This window comes from Lampetra fluviatilis, chromosome 70, assembly GCF_964198595.1.
Source record: "Lampetra fluviatilis chromosome 70, kcLamFluv1.1, whole genome shotgun sequence".
Classification (NCBI taxonomy): domain Eukaryota; kingdom Metazoa; phylum Chordata; class Hyperoartia; order Petromyzontiformes; family Petromyzontidae; genus Lampetra; species Lampetra fluviatilis.
Window position 1 is genome coordinate 1,894,797 of NC_136344.1, and position 19,625 is coordinate 1,914,421.

Consider the following 19,625-nt stretch of genomic DNA (forward strand, 5'->3'; position numbering starts at 1 on the left):
CACCGCCCCCTCCTCCCTCCCTCTCCACGCTGCCCCCTCCCCTCCCCTGGCTTTGTGCCGGTTGTCGGAGCGGGCGATTCACTCGCCAAGGGCTCCCTCCACCCCCCCCCCACCATGACGGACCTGCGGTAGCGGACGCCACAAATTCGGTGTTGGCGTCTGTGACGTTGCACCTCTGCAAATAATCGTGTTGTTGTTGTTCCGTTCCGAGTGCAAGGATTGAGGAATGAGTGCAAGGATTGAGGAATGAGTGAAAGGATTGAGGAATGAGTGAATGGATCGAACTAGTGCAAGGATTGAGGAATGAAGTGACCGCAAGGCCTATAGAAGGAGGGGAGCGAGCGAGGGAGGGATGGGGCTCAAGTAAGGAGGGCGATGGGGAAGGCCGTGGGGCACCGCTGGAGCCGTGTCGGCACCGCAAGACGAAAGAGTTCAGTGGAAATAAAGAATAAGGAAACGTAGCGGTGGAGACCACCACCACCACGAACACCACCACCACCACCAACGCCACCACCACGACCACCACCACCGCCACCACGATCACCACGGACCACCACCAAACTAATAAGGGTGGGGGGGGGGAGGCTACCTGCCTGCACCAACGGACCATGACCACAACATTGTTGTTGTTGAAGCTTCCAAAAAATTAAAGGGCGCATCGCCGGCAAGGCATCAACCGCTGGGCAGGCGACGGTCAGTGCCGTGGCGCCGGTGCCAACGCCGACTTGCCGACGGTCCGGCCACGTTCCCCTTGCTCCGCCAACTGGGCCAGGAGTGAGCTGGAGGAGGTGGAGGAGGTGGAGGAGGTACAGCGGTGCCATTGTCCGCTGGTACCGGGGAACCTTTGTCGGCATGTCGCGGGGCACAGGAGTCTTCTCACCGCCGGCAGCGCCGGCTAACGCACCGCCACCGGCACAGCCGCCAAGGGGTGCCGCCATCGCGCCGCCCACGCCGCCTGCGCCACCACCGCCGTGCGCCGTGCGCCGGCGCGGGGACCAGCGAAGCCGTTTGGTTCAGTGCTCGCCGGCGTCGCCGCCATCGTCGCCGCCGTCGCCGCCCATCCTCTTCACGATCCCACCGATGCCGCAGCCGACGCTGCCGATGACGACCATGATGCCCCTCCCCCCCTCCCTGGCGCCGCCGTTGGTGCCGGCGCCACCGCCGGCGCCGACATCGACGGCCGCCCCCTCGTCCGAGAATTTAATCAAAGCGTGGCCGGGGCGTCCTCCCGACTCGGGCGCGACGCCCTGCAGCGCCGCCGCCGAAGCCGCAGGAGGGGGGGGGGCCGCCTGCCGCCACGGGCCCCCCACCGGCGCTGTTGCTGCTGCGCCGGCGCTTGCGCTCGAAGAAATCGGCGACGTCCTGCGGGGCCAGGCCCGTCTGCTCCACGAGGCGCCGCAACGTCGCGTCCGAGGGCGACCGCTCCATGAGGAAGGCCTCGTTGAGCGAGATGAGCGGCAGGGCGCGCGCGATCGCCGCGGCGACGTCGCCCGGCGGCGCCGGGCTGCGCTTGCGCCCCTCCGAGGCCTGGGCGGGCGAGTGACCCCTGGACGTGCCGGGCGACGTCGACGCCGGCGGGCGGCGCCTGGCGTCGCGCGTCGGCCGCTTGTCACGGCCGCCGCCCCCCCCCCCCCCGCCTCCTCCTCCTGCTGCTGCTGCTGCCGCTCGGCCCACATCAACTTCTTGCGCTGCTGCTGCCGGCGGTAGGAGAAGGACTTGCGCACCTGCAGGGGCGTCATCCGGAGCACGTTCGACAGCAGGGCGACGACATCTTCCGTGGGCCACGGGTTCTCCTCGAATTTCACCCGCAGGATGTCGCGCTCGCACGGCACGTGACCCGGCGGCGTCAACTGCTTCTGCGCCGGTGCCGCCGCCGCCGCCGCCGGCGCCTTCCTGCCGTTGCCCGGCCTGTAGCTGGGGTCGCTGGCGTCGCTGGCGTCGCTGGCGTCGCTGGCGTAGCCCCCCCGCTCCCGCGTGCCCCCCCGCTCCCGCGTGCCCCCCCGCTCCCGTGTGCCCCCCCGCTCCCGCGTGCCCCCCCTCCCCCCCCTCCTCCTCCTCCTCCACCACCCGCCCCCCGTCGTCGTCGTCGCTGTCCGAGTCCTCGCCCACGTCGCTGGCGCCGAGTTCGATGTCGATGGTGGCCGGCGCCGCCTGCTCCGCCCGCACGCCGGTCGGCCCGGCGCTGTTCTCGCTGCTCCAGTTGGGCCTGCGAACGGCAGCGCGGGGGCACCGCTGATTACCGGGGCGTTGCGGGGTGGGGAAGTCGGCTACAGTTTCGTGTTTCCGTGTGGGCGACAACGCTCGACCCTTTCGCCCCCTTTCCAACCGAGTCCGTGCTCACCTCGTGACGTTTGTCCCACCCTCCGGTTCCCGTTTCCGAGGGAGTCCGTGCGTGTACGTCGGTGTCAAAGTACGTCAAAATAAGAACGTGGTGGCGGTCGTGGTGGGTGTGAAGATGATAATTGTTTTTTTACCCTTTTATTTGGCAACAAAACTGACACCTTTTTTTACGAGGAGTCTTGTTTGCATAGACCACAATACCTGCAGTCATAATGCAAACAAAAAACATAACTCTGATAATGTATGCACTGTCCTTGAAGTTGATTGGTCCACACCCGAGACAGCTTTCCTTAGAGCCTAGTCTCACATGGCAAATGAGGTACCAAGGGTGTGAAGATGTTCACGCAGCACGCAGATCGCCAGTGGCCTTGTCCATTGTACAAACACAATGCACGTAGCAGAGCACTTGTAGCCCGGGGTGAGCGGCTATTCCGTGGGATAGCTTCTGGCATTCTCTGGTCGAACACTGGCGGTGAGACTAGGCCGTGAAGAAGGCTGCCGTCTCTGGTGTAGGCCAAACAGTTTTTAACGCGTAACGCCATCATCATCACCTTGACTACTTCCTGAACGTGTGGCGCTTCAGCCAGTCACTTCCAACATTTGAGGCACCGCAGCCTCAGCAGGGTCACCCCCCCCCCCCCCCCCACTTTGCCTCACGATGTTTTCTGGGCGGAGGCATTTCCCCTCCCCCCAAGAGCTCACAAAAATGCTCAGCAAATCTGAAAAACCTGTTCCTGGGGGTTGGAGACGGATCATCTTACTTTCCCCTAATGATGGTGATAGGTGTGGTGCTTTTATTGATGGAGTTAAGAAGTGATTTCTGATCTTCTTGGTTCTTTCGGTAAAGTCACGTAGAAGGGAAGTAATAAAATAATAAAAATAAAACATAATAAAATAATTCTCACGACGTTTCGGCCACAACAGTGATTTCTGATTGCGGGCTACTGAGGCGGATTCCATCTCTTCAGCAACCCGCGACCACCACCCATCCTTGCAGCGCCTCACGGCTCTCCGAACCTCCGAGCTAAGGCTGCGGTAAAAGCCTCCTCATTCTCTGACGTGGGATGCTGTAGACGATGAGAGTGGGCCTGTCGCTTTTTCTCAGCCAGCTTGAACACCTCCTCTGTCAGCCAGGGTCTCTGGGGAGGTCTGGACCGTAGACCCAAAGCAGCCATTGCAGCTGCATGAGCCACAATCCTAAACCTCGCCCATTTACCCTCGACATCAAGGGGAGAGGGGGGGACGATGCCAACCCCAGCCGCAAGCGATGATGAAATTCTCGCTTGCAACTTTCATCAGCAAACAGAGACCAGGCCACTGTGGGTTTGAATGGGGTCCTGGGTGTACACCCACCACCGGAGTGGAAGCATGGCAGGTGCATCTTACAGATGACAAGTCGATGGTCGGAGGGCAGATCAGCTCCACGGTAGGTCCTGGTGTCAAGGACATGGGCCCGCATCCGCTATGTAGTATATTCTTGCTTGGACCCAGCATGCATCCATGATGTTGTGGATGCACCGATGCCAGAACAGTGTGTTGGTAATGAGCAGCACAGAAATCTATCAGCCTCCTACCGTTGTTATTGAGCTGATCTACCGAATGGCTAGCGATCATTCTAGCCCAGGTGTCAGCATCATGACCCACTCACATGTTAGTCACCACAATAGGATGACTATTCCGAGGGGCCAGATTAGAAGTTTTCGTGACTGCAAGGATTCTTACTCTTTAGTTTTTTCGGCAAAGTCACGTCGGTGAAAAATTAAAATAAATTAAATCACGACGTTTCGGAGGCAACACAAGCTTCCGTCTTCAGGTGAAACCGTCACAGCAAAATTAATGTATCAACTGATAAAGTCATTTTACAATTTATACAGTAATTTTACAAATGATACAGTAATTTTACAAAACAACCAAAAAGTATGAATCCGAGGGGCCACTTTAGCTAGCACCTCGGACAGGGAGTTATAGTCTGCATCCCTCTCCACTGATGTTCATCTTCGGTGAGGGCGTAAGCAACCACCACCACCACCATTCCTCACTTATTGTTGATGGGGAGGAGAGCCCAGAGCAGCCTGGGACTTACAGCTTCCCACACCTTACCGCTACGCTCCCACACCTTCATTCTTTTGTTCAACTGTTCCACTCACTGATGTTTGGGAGTTTCCTACCTCGAGTGCAGAACTGTCCATTCGGGCTGAACGATTCATCGATTTCAAATCGAAATCGCAATTTGAAACAATGCGATTAGCAAATCGCAAAGGCTGCGGTTTTCTGCGCGTCTTTATTTATATTGATTGAACTTGAGAATTGTACTATGTTTGATTGTTCTATTTCATCTTCTTGGTTCTTTCGGTAAAGTCACGTAGAAGACACTGTCTTCTCGACAGACCTGTTCTCCACCTGAAGACGGCTGTTTGCGTTGTGGCCGAGGCGTCGTGAGAATTATTTTATTATGTTTTATTTTTATTATTTTATTATTTCCCTTCTACGTGACTTTACCGAAAGAACCAAGAAGATGAATCCCTGCAGTCACGAAAGCTTTAAATTGTTCTATTTCAATTAAAACATTTCAATAAATACACGTTGGAAGCAATTCATATCGTTTAAGTTCTCATCCGTGCACTAGAAAATCTAGAGCAGTTCATATTTTGATGGTATCACATGGTACTGCTCCATCACATGTTTGAAATCCATTACACAGCGAATATTGAACTGAAGCTTGACTTTAAAACGTTTTATCGCAAATCAAATCGCAACATCTGTCAGAAAAATCGCAATTAGAGACTTTCCCCAAATCGTTCAGCCCTACTGCCCACCACCACTCAAGATGGCTGGAGCTAAAACGGGTCCACCGAACACCTCCTGTATTCAACAGAGATCCAGGCGGTACCGGTCTAGCACCTGACAGAGGAGCGGCAGCCTCTCCACCACAACAAGAGTTTGAACATTCCACGTGGCCACTCGCAGTGGCTTTTTGCCATTTCTGGAGGAACCCCGAGGGTACGGATTCAGTCTCCTGGCTTTGCCATCTGCAGAACGTGAAGAACCAGTGACATCTACATCTACAGAACATGAAGAACCAGTGACATCTACATCTACTGAACGTGAAGAACCAGTGGCATCTACATCTGCAGAACGTGAAGAACCAGTGGCATCTGCATCTACTGAACGTGAAGAACCAGTGGCATCTACATCTACAGAATGTGAAGAACCAGTGGCATCTACATCTGCAGAACGTGAAGAACCAGTGACATCTACATCTACAGAACATGAAGAACCAGTGGCATCTACATCTACAGAACGTGAACAACCAGTGGCTAACTGCAGCGTTACCGTCCAGCACAACTGAGGAGTTAGGGAGTTGTTTTGCCGGACAATGACACTCACACGTAACTGCATCAAACCTCACACACGAAGGGGGAGGGGGTGAGGGGTGAGGGGGTGACTCACTTCCAGTTCGACGTGAACGCTCCGCTGGCTCCCTGCGTGCTCGTCGTCGGCAGACGGCCCGCCGACCGCCAGATCTCGAACCACTGCTGCACCGTTTTGAGCGTCAGCCCCGTCTCCGAGCACAGGCGCTCCTGCTTGTCGGCCGACGGGAAGGGCGACTCGTGGAAGCTCGCCCACAGCGCCATGTGGATGTGCGTGGGCAGCGAGGCGTCCCGCGTCTCCGGCACGTCGCCACGCTGCACCACCTCGCTGAGGTCCACAATCTCGCCAGGCTCCAGCACCTCGCCGCGCTCCGGCACCTGGCCGCGCGTTGGCGCGCACGAGACGTCCCCGCTGCTGTCGCTGCTGTCGCCGCCGCCGTCGCCGTTGGCCGCCCCGGAAGCGTGCCTCGCAGTCGGCTCCGCGGGCCGCCAAGGTCGCGCGTGACCGCCCTGAACGCCGTCGTCGTGTTGGCCGTGGCCGCCGGCGTTGCTTCTGCCGTTGTTGCCTCTCGCCGTCGCCGGCGGCGGCGGCGCCGCGGTCCTCGCGCCCGCGCTGAAGCCGCTGGGCCACCCCGAGCCGCCCTCTTCCGCCTCCACCCCGTCGTCGTCACTGTCGACGGTGTCGCTGCTGCGCAGCCGCAGCCGGGCCTCCAGCACCTCGTCCGGGGTCCAGCTGATGCCGTGCTTGAGGCGCTGGGCCTCGAACCACGCCTGCAAGTTCTCCGCGGTGACGCGGACGCGCCTCGCCAGGCGCAGGGCGCGGTCCCGCGTCGGGTACGGGAAGGCGTCGAACGCCCGCATCAGCCGCGGGTTGACGTCCAGCACGGGGTCGTAGGTCGAGTAGCGGAACGGCACCGCCACGCTCTCCTGCAGCGCCGGGTCGGGCGCTTGCCGCACCTTCACGGTGAAGGGGTTCTCCGCCTCCGCTCGGACCGGGGGCGGGGCGAGGACGGCCTGCGCAGGAGGAGCGCCGGCTGGTATCGGGGCGGCCGCCGCCGCCGCCTTAGCGCCGCGCTCGTCGGCATTGCCGCCGCCCTGGCCACGAGCGCCGACCTTGGCCGCGGTCGGCGGCGCCGCGCCGCCGCCTCTCTCGCCGACGGCGAGGGCCTCCTGCGCCGGCCGGGGCCGTCGACCCGCGTCCGGAGGGGTCGCCCTCGGCGCGGCGTCCGCCCTCGGCGGCGGCCTCGCGGCTGCCGGGGCCGCGGCGTCTTTCTCGGACGCGGCGCCCTTCGGCAGCCAGCTGCGGCACAGCTCCTCGGGGTCGTCCAAGATTCTCTCCGGCGCCTGGCCCCCCGCCTGCCGAAACGAGCGGCGGGGGGTCGTCGACGCCGGCTCCCGCGACCGTCCTTCGTCGCAGCGCCAGCCCTCCTCGGTCACAAACGCGCGGAAGCTCTCGGGCGAGAGGGCACCGGCACTGGCGGCGCGCTCCAGCACCGGCACGCGCTCCAGCCGCACGTGCGGCAACCCGCCGGTCATGGGCTCCCGCTCCGCCAGCGTCGCCTCCGCGGGGTGCGGCCACGATTTCTTCATGCAGATCTTCCTCCGCTGGTAGCAAAACTCGTTGATGGTCCTCCTGGAGCCCTTGCGGTTGGTCCTCATTGGCGCCCGGATCCGACCGCGACGTCAACCTGCGGCGCACAACGCGGCCGAGTTTCAGCGCACGCCCCAAACCAGGCGAGGCTTCCCCCACACGCTCACCGGCGGGGGGCAACTTGTACACTACGGGGAACTTCACGGGCGACCGCTGGCATGCGCCATGACTGTCGCTGTGGTTCAGCTAAAGCATCGAGAGAGACTGCTGCTCTTGCGGTGGCCTACACTCCCAGAGGGGGGTGGTGGTGGATCTCTCCCGGGGGGATGAGTGGCCCCATTTGGGCGACTTCCGCCGTGCGCCACCCCCCCCCCCCCCCCCGAGAGACAGATCACCCCACACCGGAGCGTCACATGAACCTGCCCCACGAGCTCACTTCTCTCAGTCTCAATGGATTCTCGAATTAATGTTTGCCGGTAATACCGACGATAATCACCCAGGAAATCTCTGGCCTCGAAGCTCGCGACGTCACTCCACATCGACCAGCCCCCCTCATTAATATTCATGAGCAGGTGACGTCCTCCAAATGGACACCCTCCCCCCCCATTATTATTACCTACCATTATAAGCCAAGAATGTCTGTGTGCAACGCTCGCGACGTAACCAGCCCCCCTCATTAACAATCATGAGCAGGTGACGTCACTCCACATCGACCAGCCCCCCTCATTAATAATCATTATAAGCCGTGACGTCACTCCACATGGGGGGGGGGCCGAGGCGCCTACTCCTCCCCCCTCCTCGGCGTCAACTCACAGCCCTCACTACAAAGGCAGAAGCCCTCACGTCACGCGGTCTCCGTGACGCTGTTGAGACATCGAAGTAAAAAGGACGTCGTAATGAACAAGGGATTATAACCTTGACATGACATAGGTCTGTGTCAACGCGGCCTTACACATTGCACACAAATTGATGCGATTAATATCACGTCCTGGTCTGCTTTTCGCTTGCAAGTTTCAAGTTTACTTGGACGGGCAAAAGGCGAGTAAATCATTAGTTTTACACAACACTTCAACGTTATCAAAATCAATCGAGTCTCCTTGTTGGCAAGCATTCTCTGCAACTGCCGACATTTGGGGCAAGTGTTGTGAGTCAGTAGCATCCTATGAAGGCCGAAACGGCACACGAGGGGAGGGGGGGTGAGTGGCCTTTGTCTCCCCGGTGGCGATGTTGACTGCTACACACCGCTGGCAACAGGTGTTCGCCCTGGACCGGATCAGATAACCAAACCACACTGCCGCCACCACCGCCACCACCACCATCCTCCTCACTCCATATCACGGATCTGCACAGCTGGCTTGAGGTCGGTGCAAAAGAAGTTCAACACACACAGACTCACACAGAGACCCATAGACTCACACAGAGACCCATAGACTCACACATAGACTCACACTGAGACCCATAGACTTACACATAGACCCATAGATTCACACAGAGACCCATAGACTCACACAGCGTCCCATAGACTCACACAGCGTCATAGACTCACATATAGACCCATAGACTCACACACAGACCCATAGACTACTCACACATAGACCCATAGACTCACACTGAGACCCATAGACTTACACAGAGACCCATAGATTCACACAGAAACTCAGACTCACACAGAGCGTCATAGACTCACACAGAGACCCATAGACTCACACAGAGCATCATAATCTCAGTATCAAAATGTAAGAGTATGTTTTACACTTTACGGCCATAAAACAGCTGTGTTAAGATGTTAAAACACCCAACAGAAACATGTTTTCTGCATGTTCACCACAAGTATATGTGGAAAAACCGATTCTTATACTCAACACTTATCACACGGCAGACTCAGAGACAACTCACACAAAGACCCATAGACTCACATAGAGACCCACAGACTACTCACACAGAGACCCAGAGACTCACATAGAGACCCACAGACTACTCACACAGAGACCCAGAGACTCACATAGAGACCTACAGACTACTCACCACAGAGACCCATAGACTCACATAGAGACCCACAGACTACTCACACAGAGACCCAGAGACTCACATAGAGACCCACAGACTACTCACACAGAGACCCAGAGACTCACATAGAGACCTACAGACTACTCACACAGAGACCCATAGACTCACATAGAGACCCACAGACTACTCACACAGAGACCCAGACTCACATAGAGACCTACAGACTACTCACCACAGAGACCCATAGACTCACATAGAGACCCACAGACTACTCACCACAGAGACCCATAGACTCACATAGAGACCTACAGACTACTCACCACAGAGACCCATAGACTCACATAGAGACCCACAGACTACTCACCACAGAGACCCATAGACTCACATAGAGACCCACAGACTACTCACACAGAGACCCAGAGACTCACATAGAGACCTACAGACTACTCACCACAGAGACCCATAGACTCACATAGAGACCCACAGACTACTCACACAGAGACCCATAGACTCACATAGAGACCCACAGACTACTCACCACAGAGACCCATAGACTCACATAGAGACCTACAGACTACTCACACAAAGACCCATAGACTCACATAGAGACCCACAGACTACTCACACAGAGACCCAGACTCACATAGAGACCTACAGACTACTCACCACAGAGACCCATAGACTCACATAGAAACCCACAGACTACTCACCACAGAGACCCATAGACTCACATAGAGACCTACAGACTACTCACCACAGAGACCCATAGACTCACATAGAGACCCACAGACTACTCACCACAGAGACCCATAGACTCACATAGAGACCTACAGACTACTCACCACAGAGACCCATAGACTCACATAGAGACCCACAGACTACTCACCACAGAGACCCATATACTCACATAGAGACCCACAGACTACTCACCACAGAGACCCGTAGACTCACACAGAGACCCGTAGACTCACATAGAGACCCACAGACTACTCACACAGAGACCCATAGACTCACATAAAGACCTACAGACTACTCACCACAGAGACCCATAGACTCACATAGAGACCCACAGACTACTCACCACAGAGACCCATATACTCACATAGAGACCCACAGACTACTCACCACAGAGACCCATAGACTCACATAGAGACCCACAGACTACTCACCACAGAGACCCATAGACTCACATAGAGACCCACAGACTACTCACCACAGAGACCCATAGACTCACATAGAGACCTACAGACTACTCACCACAGAGACCCATAGACTCACATAGAGACCCACAGACTACTCACCACAGAGACCCATAGACTCACATAGAGACCTACAGACTACTCACCACAGAGACCCATAGACTCACATAGAGACCCACAGACTACTCACCACAGAGACCCATATACTCACATAGAGACCCACAGACTACTCACCACAGAGACCCGTAGACTCAAACAGAGACCCGTAGACTCACATAGAGACCCACAGACTACTCACACAGAGACCCAGAGACTCACATAGAGACCTACAGACTACTCACCACAGAGACCCATAGACTCACATAGAGACCCACAGACTACTCACCACAGAGACCCATAGACTCACATAGAGACCTACAGACTACTCACCACAGAGACCCATAGACTCACATAGAGACCTACAGACTACTCAAACAGAGACCCATAGACTCACAGAGACCTACAGACTACTCACCACAGAGACTCATAGACTCACATAGAGACCCACAGACTACTCACCAGACTCATAGCCTCACAGAGACCTACAGACTACTCAAACAGAGACCCATAGACTCACATAGAGACCCACATACTACTCACCACAGAGACCCGTAGACTCACATAGAGACCCGTAGACTCACATAGAGACCCACAGACTACTCACACAGAGACCCATAAACTCACATAGAGACCCACAGACTCCTCACCACAGAGACCCATAGACTCACATAGAGACCTACAGACTACTCACCACATAGACCCATAGACTCACATAGAAACCCACAGACTCCTCACCACAGAGACCCATAGACTCACATAGAAACCCACAGACTACTCACACAGAGACCCATAGACTCACATAGAGACCCACAGATTACTCACCACAGAGACTCATAGACTCACATAGAGACCCACAGACTACTCACCATAGAGACCCATAGACTCACATAGAGACCCACAGACTACTCACCACAGAGACCCATAGACTCACATAGAAACCCACAGACTACTCACACAGAGACCCATAGACTCACATAGAGACCCACAGATTACTCACCACAGAGACTCATAGACTCACATAGAGACCCACAGACTACTCACCATAGAGACCCATAGACTCACATAGAGACCCACAGATTACTCACCACAGAGACTCATAGACTCACATAGAGACCCACAGACTACTCACCACAGAGACCCATAGACTCACATAGAGACCCACAGATTACTCACCACAGAGACCCATAGACTCACACAGAGACCCACAGACTACTCACCACAGATTCATAGACTCAGAGAGACCCACAGACTACTCACCACAGACTCATAGACTCACATAGAGACCCACAGACTCCTCACCACAGAGACCCATAGACTCACATAGAGACCTACAGACTACTCAAACAGAGACCCATAGACTCACAGAGACCTACAGACTACTCACCACAGAGACCCATAGACTCACATAGAGACCCACAGACTACTCACCACAGAGACCCATATACTCACATAGAGACCCACAGACTACTCACCACAGAGACCCGTAGACTCACACAGAGACCCGTAGACTCACATAGAGACCCACAGACTACTCACACAGAGACCCAGAGACTCACATAGAGACCTACAGACTACTCACCACAGAGACCCATAGACTCACATAGAGACCCACAGACTACTCACCACAGAGACCCATAGACTCACATAGAGACCTACAGACTACTCACCACAGAGACCCATAGACTCACAGAGACCTACAGACTACTCACCACAGAGACTCATAGACTCACATAGAGACCCACAGACTCCTCACCACAGAGACCCATAGACTCACATAGAGACCCACAGACTCCTCACCACAGAGACCCATATACTCACATAGAGACCCACAGACTACTCACCACAGAGACCCGTAGACTCACATAGAGACCCACAGACTACTCACACAGAGACCCAGAGACTCACATAGAGACCTACAGACTACTCACCACAGAGACCCATAGACTCACATAGAGACCCACAGACTACTCACCACAGAGACCCATAGACTCACATAGAGACCTACAGACTACTCACCACAGAGACCCATAGACTCACATAGAGACCTACAGACTACTCAAACAGAGACCCATAGACTCACAGAGACCTACAGACTACTCACCACAGAGACTCATAGACTCACATAGAGACCCACAGACTACTCACCAGACTCATAGCCTCACAGAGACCTACAGACTACTCAAACAGAGACCCATAGACTCACATAGAGACCCACATACTACTCACCACAGAGACCCGTAGACTCACATAGAGACCCGTAGACTCACATAGAGACCCACAGACTACTCACACAGAGACCCATAAACTCACATAGAGACCCACAGACTCCTCACCACAGAGACCCATAGACTCACATAGAGACCCACAGATTACTCACCACAGAGACTCATAGACTCACGTAGAGACCCACAGACTACTCACCACAGATTCATAGACTCAGAGAGACCCACAGACTACTCACCACAGACTCATAGACTCACATAAAGACCCACAGACTCCTCACCACAGAGACCCATAGACTCACATAGAGACCTACAGACTACTCAAACAGAGACCCATAGACTCACAGAGACCTACAGACTACTCACCACAGAGACCCATAGACTCACATAGAGACCCACAGACTACTCACCACAGAGACCCGTAGACTCACACAGAGACCCGTAGACTCACATAGAGACCCACAGACTACTCACACAGAGACCCAGAGACTCACATAGAGACCTACAGACTACTCACCACAGAGACCCATAGACTCACATAGAGACCCACAGACTACTCACCACAGAGACCCATAGACTCACATAGAGACCTACAGACTACTCACCACAGACTCATAGACTCACATAGAGACCCACAGACTCCTCACCACAGAGACCCATAGACTCACATAGAGACCTACAGACTACTCAAACAGAGACCCATAGACTCACAGAGACCTACAGACTACTCACCACAGAGACCCATAGACTCACATAGAGACCCACAGACTACTCACCACAGAGACCCATATACTCACATAGAGACCCACAGACTACTCACCACAGAGACCCGTAGACTCACACAGAGACCCGTAGACTCACATAGAGACCCACAGACTACTCACACAGAGACCCAGAGACTCACATAGAGACCTACAGACTACTCACCACAGAGACCCATAGACTCACATAGAGACCCACAGACTACTCACCACAGAGACCCATAGACTCACATAGAGACCTACAGACTACTCACCACAGAGACCCATAGACTCACAGAGACCTACAGACTACTCACCACAGAGACTCATAGACTCACATAGAGACCCACAGACTCCTCACCACAGAGACCCATAGACTCACATAGAGACCCACAGACTCCTCACCACAGAGACCCATATACTCACATAGAGACCCACAGACTACTCACCACAGAGACCCGTAGACTCACATAGAGACCCACAGACTACTCACACAGAGACCCAGAGACTCACATAGAGACCTACAGACTACTCACCACAGAGACCCATAGACTCACATAGAGACCCACAGACTACTCACCACAGAGACCCATAGACTCACATAGAGACCTACAGACTACTCACCACAGAGACCCATAGACTCACATAGAGACCTACAGACTACTCAAACAGAGACCCATAGACTCACAGAGACCTACAGACTACTCACCACAGAGACTCATAGACTCACATAGAGACCCACAGACTACTCACCAGACTCATAGCCTCACAGAGACCTACAGACTACTCAAACAAAGACCCATAGACTCACATAGAGACCCACATACTACTCACCACAGAGACCCGTAGACTCACATAGAGACCCGTAGACTCACATAGAGACCCACAGACTACTCACACAGAGACCCATAAACTCACATAGAGACCCACAGACTCCTCACCACAGAGACCCATAGACTCACATAGAGACCTACAGACTACTCACCACATAGACCCATAGACTCACATAGAAACCCACAGACTCCTCACCACAGAGACCCATAGACTCACATAGAAACCCACAGACTACTCACACAGAGACCCATAGACTCACATAGAGACCCACAGATTACTCACCACAGAGACTCATAGACTCACGTAGAGACCCACAGACTACTCACCACAGATTCATAGACTCAGAGAGACCCACAGACTACTCACCACAGACTCATAGACTCACATAGAGACCCACAGACTCCTCACCACAGAGACCCATAGACTCACATAGAGACCTACAGACTACTCAAACAGAGACCCATAGACTCACAGAGACCTACAGACTACTCACCACAGAGACCCATAGACTCACATAGAGACCCACAGACTACTCACCACAGAGACCCGTAGACTCACACAGAGACCCGTAGACTCACATAGAGACCCACAGACTACTCACACAGAGACCCAGAGACTCACATAGAGACCTACAGACTACTCACCACAGAGACCCATAGACTCACATAGAGACCCACAGACTACTCACCACAGAGACCCATAGACTCACATAGAGACCTACAGACTACTCACCACAGAGACCCATAGACTCACAGAGACCTACAGACTACTCACCACAGAGACTCATAGACTCACATAGAGACCCACAGACTCCTCACCACAGAGACCCATAGACTCACATAGAGACCCACAGACTACTCACCATAGAGACCCATAGACTCACATAGAGACCCACAGACTACTCACCACAGAGACCCATAGACTCACATAGAAACCCACAGACTACTCACACAGAGACCCATAGACTCACATAGAGACCCACAGATTACTCACCACAGAGACTCATAGACTCACATAGAGACCCACAGACTACTCACCACAGAGACCCATAGACTCACATAGAGACCCACAGATTACTCACCACAGAGACCCATAGACTCACATAGAGACCCACAGATTACTCACACAGAGACCCATAGACTCACATAGAGACCCACAGACTACTCACACAGAGACCCATAGACTCACATAGAGACCCACAGATTACTCACCACAGAGACTCATAGACTCACATAGAGACCCACAGACTACTCACCATAGAGACCCATAGACTCACATAGAGACCCACAGATTACTCACCACAGAGACTCATAGACTCACATAGAGACCCACAGACTACTCACCACAGAGACCCATAGACTCACATAGAGACCCACAGATTACTCACCACAGAGACCCGTAGACTCACATAGAGACCCACAGACTCCTCACCACAGAGACTCATAGACTCACATAGAGACCCACAGATTACTCACCACAGAGACTCATAGACTCACGTAGAGACCCACAGACTACTCACCACAGATTCATAGACTCAGAGAGACCCACAGACTACTCACCACAGACTCATAGACTCACATAGAGACCCACAGACTCCTCACCACAGAGACTCATAGACTCACACAGAGACCCACAGATTACTCACCACAGAGACTCATAGACTCACACAGAGACCCACAGACTCCTCACCACAGAGACCCATAGACTCACACAGAGACCCACAGACTCCTCACCACAGAGACTCATAGACTCACACAGAGACCCACAGACTCCTCACCACAGAGACCCATAGACTCACACAGAGACCCACAGACTCCTCACCACAGAGACCCATAGACTCACACAGAGACCCACAGACTCCTCACCACAGAGACTCATAGACTCACACAGAGACCCACAGACTACTCACCACAGAGACTCATAGACTCACACAGAGACCCACAGACTACTTACCACAGAGACTCATAGACTCACACAGAGACCCACAGACTACTCACCACAGAGACTCATAGACTCACACAGAGACCCACAGACTCCTCACCACAGAGACCCATAGACTCACACAGAGACCCACAGACTCCTCACCACAGAGACTCATAGACTCACACAGAGACCCACAGATTACTCACCACAGAGACTCATAGACTCACACAGAGACCCACAGACTCCTCACCACAGAGACCCATAGACTCACACAGAGACCCACAGACTCCTCACCACAGAGACTCATAGACTCACACAGAGACCCACAGACTCCTCACCACAGAGACCCATAGACTCACACAGAGACCCACAGACTCCTCACCACAGAGACCCATAGACTCACACAGAGACCCACAGACTCCTCACCACAGAGACTCATAGACTCACACAGAGACCCACAGACTACTCACCACAGAGACTCATAGACTCACACAGAGACCCACAGACTACTCACCACAGAGACTCATAGACTCACACAGAGACCCACAGACTACTCACCACAGAGACTCATAGACTCACACAGAGACCCACAGACTCCTCACCACAGAGACCCATAGACTCACACAGAGACCCACAGACTACTCACCATTCGATTGTTGTCCTTCACCATCAGCGACGTGAGAGTGGTAGCGAGGTGGTGAGGGTGGTGAGGGTGGTGGTGAGGGTGGTGGTGAGGGTGGTGGTGAGGGTGGTGGTGAGGGTGGTGGTGAGGGTGGTGGTGAGGGTGGTAGTGTGGGTGGTGAGGGTGGTGGTGGTGAGGGTGGTAGTGTGGGTGGTGAGGGTGGTGGTGGTGAGGGTGGTGGTGAGGGTGGTGGTGAGGGTGGTAGTGTGGGTGGTGAGGGTGGTGGTGAGGGTGGTGGTGAGGGTGGTGGTGAGGGTTGTGGTGTGGATGGTGGTGAGGGTGGTGGTGAGGGTGGTGGTGGTGAGGGTGGTGGTGTGGATGGTGGTGAGGGTGGTGGTGAGGGTGGTGGTGGTGAGGGTGGTGGTGTGGATGGTGGTGAGGGTGGTGGTGAGGGTGGTGGTGGTGGTGAGGAAGGTGGTGAGGGTGGTGGTGTGGATGGTGGTGAGGGTGGTGGTGGTGAGGAAGGTGGTGAGGGTGGTGGTGGTGAGGAAGGTGGTGAGGGTGGTGGTGGTGAGGAAGGTGGTGAGGGTGGTGGTGGTGGTGACGAAGGTGGTGATGGTGGTGGTTGTCGTGTGGATGTTAGACGCGCGTGGTAGTAGTGATGGTAACGATAATAGCACGACTACAACAACAGCTTAATAAATAAAATAAAAATACCAACAATAAATACACCTGAGGTGAAAATTGTTTACAGTAAAAAAGGGAAAAGTTAATTTGAATTTGAAAAGTAAAAAAAATCTTTGTTCTTAAGATGGCAGCAGCCCGTCAGAAAGGCCTCAAGCCTGGGCCTAGTGACCCCGGAAACGGAAACTGGCCGTGACCCCTGCCCCTCCACTCCCGCCAAAATTCCCGGGGCCACGCCTCTCGCGCTCGCTCATTGGTCGGTGGCTGAGCAGGGGGGCGGAGCCTGAAGTAGAGTGGGAGGGGCGAGAGGGAGTAGGGCCGTGTGCAGCGCCTCGGGGCTATAAGTGCCCCTCCCCCACACCCCCCCCCTCCCACCCCCAATATCCCTCTTCTCATTGGTGGGTGGCTGAGCAGGGGGGCGGAGTCTGGAGTAAAGTGGGAGGGGCCAGGGAGAGTAGGGCCGTGTGCAGCGCCTCGGGGCTGTACGCACCCCTCCCCCACACTCCCCCCCTCCCACCCCCAATATCCCTCTTCTCATTGGTGGATGGCTGAGCAAGGGGGCGGGGCCTGGAGTAGAGTGGGAGGGGCCAGGCAGAGTAGGGCCGCGTGCAGCGCCTCGCGCGATGTCCCCCTCTCCCACACAACACCCCCTCCCCACCCCCTCAATCTCCTCCGCTAATTGGTCGATGGCTGAGTGGGGGGCGGGGTCTGGAGTCGAGGGGGGAGGGGCAAGGGGGGGAGAGTAGGGGGGGAGAGTAGGGCCGTGTGCAGCACCACTGGACAACGCCCCCCCCCCTCTAATCCCCAATACCCTCTGCTTATTGGCCGGTAGCTGACCAGGGGCGGGGTCTAGAGTGGAGGGGGGGGAGGGGCGAGAGAGAGAGTAGGGCCGTGTGCAGCGCCACGCAAGTACTCCCCCCCCCCCTCTACACAACCGCCATTCGCCACTAAGCGTCTGTGACGTCACCACTGCGCTCGTGCCAGGCTAGGTGCACGTTGAGGCCACGTGAAGTGTCGAACGCCCGCCGGCAGGAGGCCACGGGGCAGACCCAGCAGGTGCCACGGGTCCACTGACTGAGATAACTTCCCCCACAAATACCCCCGATCCCCCCCCCTCTCACCCCCTCCACTAATTAGCCAATAGCCGCGTCACGAGCTCAGTGCTCACGAAGTGACGGTGATGTCACCATGGCGCCTGTGCCAGGCCAGGTGCACGTTGAGGCCGCGTGAAGCGTCGAAGGCTCGCTGCTGACAGCCCCAGCAGGTGCCGTGGGTTGGCTCCGATGATTGGTAGATGCACCGGCTGTACACCCTTCATGTCCCAGCATGCATCGAGCATGTCTATGATATTTTGAATCTCTGTGTGTATGTGTTCGAGCGTGCGTAGTGCTCACGAAGTGACGGTTTGGCCAGGCTGGATTGTGTGAGGAGCTCACAGATCCTTGAAGGATCTGGGCAGGGTCCCGTCGGTCAGTTCCTCCGGCAGGCAAGGCTGCGTTGACTGGGTCATGTAGCCCGCATGCCCAGACACCGCATGCCTAAACAGCTTTTGTTCGGCCGGATCGAGGGGGCTAAACGGGCGCGGCACGGGCTAGAGAAGAGATGGAGTGATGTGGTACAGGAGGACGTGGAGCTGAGTGGACTTGCCGATGACTGGTACCAGCGGTGTCAAGATCGACCTCAGTGGAGGAGGCTCGTGAAGGACGCTACTGGGCAGTTGGAGGCAGTCACCCTCCAACAACAACGGAGGGAGGAGGAACGACGCTCACAACGAGCGGAGCGCCGGGTGGCTAAAGCACAGCAAGTTGGCACAGTAGGGGGCACAGGTGGTGCATCAGCCAGTCATCTCGGTCAACTCGGTCAGTCGACCCGTGGCACCTGGGTCTGCCCCGTGACCTCCTACCAGCGGGCGTTCGACACTTCACGTGGCCTCAACGTGCACATGGCCTGGCACAAGCGTCGTGGTGACATCACCGCCACTTAGTGGCGAATG

The 19,625-nt window shown here is 55.3% G+C and overlaps 1 protein-coding gene across 1 annotated transcript; it reads right to left on the reverse strand.

The window, feature by feature from the left end:
* Nucleotides 1-1,013: 1,013 nt before the first annotated feature.
* On the reverse strand, nucleotides 1,014-17,806 carry LOC144952834 (uncharacterized). The gene is made up of 6 exons (XM_078883302.1): nucleotides 16,973-17,806; nucleotides 5,791-7,399; nucleotides 2,072-2,206; nucleotides 1,675-1,950; nucleotides 1,294-1,585; nucleotides 1,014-1,247 (listed from the first exon to the last, which is right to left on the reverse strand). The coding sequence occupies exons 2-6, from the start codon at nucleotides 7,368-7,370 to the stop codon at nucleotides 1,014-1,016; spliced, it is 2,517 nt and encodes an 838-aa protein (XP_078739428.1). The 5' UTR covers nucleotides 7,371-7,399; nucleotides 16,973-17,806.
* Nucleotides 17,807-19,625: the final 1,819 nt, after the last annotated feature.